Raw genomic sequence first — 7154 nt, 5'->3', positions numbered from 1 at the left:
CTAATAGGTTTCTTCATATTGAGGTTTTGCTCTATTCCTAGAATGATTGTTAACAATTCCTTCTCCATTGCCATGGTCTGTTTCTCCTTCAGGAAATATTGATGTTTCCTAAAACACTGTAGTTATTCCTTTTCTCCTTTCAGTCTCATAGGTTCTCTTTGAGCCATTTTGTTCACTCTGATGGCTTCAGCTACTGCAAAAATTCTCCTGTTTCCCGAATTTTCATCTTCAGCTTAGGTCTCTCTCCTGAGCTCTAGGTCATATATCCAGTTGCCAGTTGGACCTCCCCACATGTTTGAGCACAGAGACTTCAAACATGACATATCCAAATCTGTGTCTCTTCTGCCCATCATACACTTTACCCTTCTTTCCCAGTTTCAGTTCACAGCACCAGTATCCACCTGGCTGGGCATGCAGACACCCTGGTTGTAAAACTCCCCCTTCACCCTTTTCAGAGCAAATTAGCAGCAAATTCTTTTCCTTCTTTTCTCTTTTTTTTTTTAGGATTAGTTCCCTGTTCTGTATTATTGCTGTGTTGCCTCAATGTAGGTGGTCATCTCTCCCTCTGGTTTCTTCTCCTCTGCTTCTCCCGTTAAGCCCTTGCCCATTCTCCTTCTAGGGGATGACTATTAAAATGCAAATCCGCTCATGTCACTTGCCTCTTTGGACCAGCCCCTCATTATTTAGACCTTGTGGTTTAGGAAGTGGGGGCTGTTCACCCTGGGGTGGATTTAAGCAACCCTTTGGGATCTAGGAAGGAAATCTTAGAATGCCTGTGTACATGCTTTTAACTGATAAGTAATAGAGAACATGGTGAGTGCATCAAATTTCTTGTTGTTGGAATTAGGTCAAATATTTAAATGTAGAGTTGCTCTACAATCAGTTTCTTAAATACCTTTAGTGCCTTAATCTCATCACAGCCCAGGAGCAGTCCCCTGGACACGGTGCTGTGTGTACTTCCATTACTGTGGTGTGTGTTCTTCCTGCCCTCATGACTTCTGCTGTTGCCTCATATCCACAAGAACATGTGGTTCACGTTGAACAGCTAACATGTTTGGCTCTTCAGTGAAGCACAACCTGGTAGTACAAGGAACAACTGTTTTTCTGCCTCTTTAATACCCCAGTCTACCTTGAACATGTGTCGAGCCTACTTCATCTAACACATTATTCCAGGTGTGCATTTATCCCTGTCTCCATACCAGATCATAGGCTCCTTTGAGGAGCAGAATTTTATTCATCCTTTTATCCCTAGCAATAAGGACAGTCCCAGATTTAGAAGGGAAACTGTATGGTAGTACTTTTAGGAACTAGTGAATAAACACAGAGGTAGGATATTTCTGCTGTGATTACTCTTTATCCCACAATATAGAGTACAAAGCGTGGCGCATCCTGTACAAGACAAAGTACACACAAAAGAATGAACTCCCAGACTTCCTGTTCTTCTGACCCAGGCTGATGAATTGAGAAATGTGCCGTTACAGGGGTTGGTGTCATTTGAGGATGTGGCTGTGTACTTCACCTGGGAGGAGTGGCAGGACCTGGATGATGCCCAGAGGACCCTGTACAAGGACGTGATGCTGGAGACCTACAGTAGCCTAGCGTCATTGGGTGAGCGAAACTCTCCTAATAACTGCCAAGCGCAAGCGTTTTTCCTTTATTGGTAACTGTATGACTGTTCATGAAAGTAAATGCTACTTAGGTTTACGATTCTAGGCCGAGAAGAATATGTGTGTTCACTTCTCCAGTTAAAGGTTCAAATTGCTCTTCGTTGCACAGCTCCTGCAGCTGTTCAGTTGTCATTCTTCAGAGGCCGTCAAGCGGTTTGGCAAAAGTCCTACATTATTTCTCATCAACAGGGCATTGCATCACCAAACCTGAGGTGATCGTCAAGTTGGAGCAAGACGCAGAACCGTGGACTGTAGAAGCACCCCCAAACCAGAGCCTCCCAGGTGGGTCCATGCGTGCTGGGCAGGGAGGCTGGGAAGAGGAGAGCACGGCAGATGTTGGCCGCGCTGACCTAATTTTCACCTGTGGTTTTCCCCAGGTCCAGAGCTGGTGAATAATGCATCAGACATGTGTGTTATTCAGTCTCCAAAGGTGCATAAACCACCTCCCTTTGTTTTTCTTAATAACTTCTATCTACCCAAATCCAATCCCTACTTGCCTCCTCTTACAACTTTTTCTTCGTTAATCAGATTCTGTGGGTTCTCAGATGCCCTCCTTTCCTCCATTCTCATTCACTGTTTTCTTTCAGGCATTCTTTCGTACATTCATTTATTCTTTCAACACATGTTAACTGAGCAGTTTTTAGGCTGGTCATTTTGTAGTTTAGGGATAACAACAGTAATCAAATGTCCCTCCTTTTATTACTGTATTTATTTTATGATTTTATTGGTGTCATGTTGGCTTAAAACATTGCGTAGATTTCAGTTGTACATTATTATATTTCAGGTTCTGTATAGACTGCATTGTGTTCACTACCAATCGTCCAGTTTTTATCTGTCATCACACATATGTGCCCCTTTATCCCTTTTGCCCTCCTCTGGTCCCCTTCTCCTCTAACCATTAATCTGTTCTTATCTGTGTGTTTGTTTATCTTCCACATATGAGTGGAATCATACAGTATTTGTCTTTCTCTGACTTATTTCGCTTAGCATAATACCCTCAAGGTCCATCCATGCTGTCGCAAAGGGCATGATTTTGTGTTTGTCTTTGTCTTTTTTATGGCCAAGTAGTATTCTATTCTATATATATATACACACACTATGTCGTCTTATCCATTCATCCATTGATGGGCACTTGGGTTGCTTCCACACCGTGGCTAATGTGAATATGCCACAATGAAATGGGGTACATAAGTCTCTTTGATTGTTGATTTCATGTTCTTTGGATAAATACCCAGTAGTGGAATGACTGGGTCATGTGATATTTCTGTTTTTAATTTTTTGAGGAATCACCACACTGTTTTCCATAGTGGCTGCACCAGTTTGCATTCCCACCAGCAGCATATGAGGGTTCCCTTTTCTCCACGTCCCTCCAACATTTGTTATTTCTTGTCTTGTTAATAGCCATTCTGACAGGTGTGAGGTGATACCTCATTGTGGTTTTGATTTGCATTTCCCTAATAATGAGTCACGCTGAACATCATGTGCCTGTTAACCATCTGTGTATCTTCTTTGGAAAAATGCCTGTTCTTTCATATCCTCTGCCTATTTTTTGATCGGGTTGTTCATTTTTTGTTGTTGAGTTGTATGTTTATATATTTCAGAAATTAACCTCTTATCAGATACATGATTTGCAAATATTTCCTCCTGATGTCCCTACTTTTAAAGAGATTATAGTATATTGCAAGTCAGAATAAAACAAAGATACAATATGTTAATTAGTGGGATAAAAACCACAAAAATGTTTCACCATGGTGAGAGAGAAAAAAATGGGCTGTGTTATCTTAGGAAGGAAGCTTTAAAAAAGTAGTTTTAGAGGAGATTTTTAAGGATTTACTTTGGGATAGCTTAAGTTTGAGATCATTATTAAATATTTAATTTGGGATAGTTTGTTGAGATGACTGTTTTCCAAAATGACTCATAGCACATAGGGGGATATATCTGCATTAGAAAGTGGACATCACTATTAGAAGATGTGAAATATCACTAGCTTACCTGGCATTTAAAGGCATAGAATTAGAGCAAATCACCTAGGGAGTTGTTAAGAAAATGAGAGGAATATAGGACCAAGCCTTCTCAGTCGTGAAATTACAGATATCATGAAGCTGAGAAGGACACTGCAAAGCTTTCGGCATGGAAAGGGGTGGTGACATGGGAGGAGAACCAGGAAATCATGATTTCTCAAGGCCAATGGAACCAAGGGTTTCAGGATGGAGTTGCTCATATGAAGTCATTGTAAAACAACAGAGAATAAGATCCATACCTGGACCCCATTGTCATTGAAACTAGGAGACAGCTGACACTCTAAAGCATAAAATACAAGCAGTCAGAAACAATGAATTATCAAGCAGGGGTGCACATACCAGGAAGTGAAGTAAGAACGCCATGACTGTTGAACTAAGAAGGAACAGGAAAAAGACTTTTCAAAGATGGTGGGCACAGCATGGGTGTCAGAACATAAATCCTTTAGAGCAGCAGAGAGAGGTAGCCCAGTGTGGGAAACTAGAGTCTCCTGTACCTGTTACGGTTCTGAGAAGTACAGGATATAAGGTTAAAATTCAAAATCTGCAGGAAGCTGTATTTGTATGGGATAGAGAAGAAAGATTATGCATTTGAAAAACCTCCCAGATGTATATAGCCATTTCCCATGGAGGAGTAAAACTAAACAAATATAAGTGGAAAATTCTTGTCCCTGAGCAGTAATATTGCTTAGGTGACAGATGAATGGCCCTCCCTCATATTCTGTAAGTAGCTGATCAAGGAAAATTATGCTATCTTCAAGGCCAAATGACCAGAGAAGGACTAGCACAAGATACCTGTAGTTATTATGATAATAAAATAGAGAAAAGAATGGAAACATTGTGGGTGAAAAGTTCTCAACTGAAATCTACATCTGGAGAGTAGGCGAATATTTTGACGAAATATTTTTCATGAATTAAAAAAGAAAAAAAAACATGATTTGACATTAGAAAATCTATTAACAAAATTTGTTACGTTAATTCAGTAGGGAGAAGAATCATACACTCCTCATAAAATCAGTACCTATTATTGATTTCTAAAGAGTCTTGTTCCACTGGAACAGAAGGAAACCTATTTACCTTTATGTGAGCATTCCATGAGAAATGCTTAGGTGTGGTTCATGGGTATGGTTATTTTCATCTCGTTTTAGATGTGCAGACTGTGGGTGACCTGATGGAGACCAGCCAGGAAAATTACGGCAGACGTTTGTGGCAAGCTGTAATCACCAACAGCAAAACATCAACTAAGGAGAGAACTGACTTAGGAAAAACGTGTAATCTGAGCTCAATCTGTATTTCAAAACTGATTATAAATAGTGGAAACTGTTCAGGAATGAAGCCAGAGGAGTTTAATGCGTTTGAGAACACCTTTCTCCGTAGTGCACCTGATGAGATGCCTGCTGGAGAGAAAGCTGAGGACTGTCCTGTGACCGGGGAATCCCTCAGATGTGCTGAGCATCCTAGTCATCCTCAGGAGACTCAAACTGTGCAGCAGGCTTCTGCATTTAGTGGACGAGGGAGAGGCTTCAACAAGGAGGCAGTAGTCCTTACACATAGGAGGGCTCGCATGGGAGGCACTGCCTGTAGATATAATGGACACTGGCAAGCCTGTGATGAGTCAGCTCTCATTGCCCAAGAGAGACGTCACGTAGGGGAGGATCGCGATCGATGTAACGAATGGGGGAAGACCGTTTGTGAGAAACCAACACAACTGAGTCTTCACAGAGCTGATTTCAAGGAGCAACACCATAAATATAATCAAAGTGGGAATAATTTTAGCAAGAATTTACAGTTCACTCAGCTTCAGAGAATTCAGTTAGGAGAAAAAACTTTTCAATGTAATGTATGTGGTAAAACTTTCTATAAGAAGTCTAATCTCACGAAACATCAGAGAACTCATACAGGGGAGAAACCCTATGCATGTGATGAATGTGGGAAATCATTCTACCAGAAGCCGGCTCTCAGTGTACATCAGAGAATTCACAGGGAGACGCCTCATGAATGCAGTGGCTGTGGTAAAACTTTCCATAAGAAGTCAGCTCTCACGGCACATCAGAGAACTCACACAGGAGAAAAACCTTATGAATGTAAAGAATGTGGGAAATCCTTTGGCCACCGGCCAGCCCTCACTGTACATCAGAGAACTCACACAAGAGACAAACCTTATAAATGTAATGAATGTGGGAAATCCTTCTGTGTGAAGCCAAAACTCACTGTACATCTGAGACTTCACACAGGGGAGAAACCCTATGAATGTGAAGAATGCGGGAAAACATTCTACCAGAAGTCAAAACTCACTGTACACCAGAGAACTCACACAGGTGAGAAACCTTACAAATGTAATGAGTGTCGGAAAACCTTTTGTGAGAAGTCAACCCTCAATAGACATCAGAGAACTCACACAGGAGAGAAACCCTATGGATGTAAAGAATGTAGGAAAACTTTCTATCAGAAGTCAGCCCTCACTGTACACCAGAGAACTCACACGGGAGAGAAGCCCTATGAATGTAATGAATGTGGAAAAAGCTTTTGCCAGAAGTCACACCTCAGCAAACATCTGAGAACTCACACAGGGCAGAAATCATGTATGGTGGAGACTGGCTATGTGTATGCCAAAACTCACTTTCTTTTTCTGTTGGGCACACAGTTAGCCTGCGTTTCTCAGCCTCCTTTGACTATGGGTTGGACTATGTAACTCTGGCCAGGAGAATATGAACACAAGTGGTGAACATTACTTCCAAGGCTGACTACAGAAATACTTCCATGCTCGGGGCCGGCTTTGTGGCTGAGTGGTTAAGTTCGCATGCTCCACTTTGGTGGCCTGGGGTTCACTTGTTTGGATACTGGGCATGGACCTGCACACTGCTCGTGAAGCCGTGCTATGGAGGCACCCCAAATAGAAGAACTAGAATGACTTACAACTAGGTACTGGGGCTTTGGGCAGAAAAAAAGGGGTGGGGGGGAGATTGGCAACAGATGTTAGTTCAGGACCAATCTTCCTCATCAAAAAAAAAAAAATGTATATATGCTTCTATGCAGGGACCAGCCTCATGGCATAGTGGTTAAGTTTGGCATGCTCCATTTTGGCAGCCTTGGTTTATGGGTTCAGATCCTGGGCATGGGCCAACACCACTCATCAGCCATGCTGTGGTGGCAACCCACGTATAAAGGGAGGAAGATTGGCACAGATGTTAGCTCAGGGTTAATCTTCCTCAAGCGAAAGAAGTGGAAGGTTGGCAACAGATGTTAGCTTAAGGCTAATCTTCCTTGGCAAAAAAGAATAAAAAAAATTCTTCCTCTCTGACTTTGTACCCTGTGGTCCTGAAGGTCAGATTACCCCCAGGTTTCCCTTGGGAGCATAGGATGAATGTGGCAATCCTGACTTAAGACAGAAGGGATGGAATGGGGAGAGCAGAGATCTTGCCAGCTCTACCTAAAAAAATCTCCATTTGTACTCTTCACATGAGTGAGA

At 41.9% G+C, this 7154-nt stretch overlaps 1 protein-coding gene across 1 annotated transcript; it reads left to right on the top strand.

The window, feature by feature from the left end:
• Window positions 1–1451: 1451 nt before the first annotated feature.
• On the top strand, window positions 1452–6677 carry LOC124233533 (zinc finger protein 717-like; the record flags this gene model as incomplete). The annotated part of the gene is made up of 3 exons (XM_046650679.1): window positions 1452–1608; window positions 1857–1949; window positions 4834–6677. Coding segments are annotated over 3 exons (1794 nt in total), but the record flags the coding sequence as incomplete, so codon positions are not given.
• Window positions 6678–7154: the final 477 nt, after the last annotated feature.

The sequence above is a fragment of the Equus quagga genome, unplaced genomic scaffold (genome assembly GCF_021613505.1).
Source record: "Equus quagga isolate Etosha38 unplaced genomic scaffold, UCLA_HA_Equagga_1.0 204414_RagTag, whole genome shotgun sequence".
Lineage (NCBI taxonomy): Eukaryota > Metazoa > Chordata > Mammalia > Perissodactyla > Equidae > Equus > Equus quagga.
The sequence above is the reverse complement of the archived record's forward strand: the minus strand, read 5'-3'. Positions and strand labels throughout refer to the sequence as shown.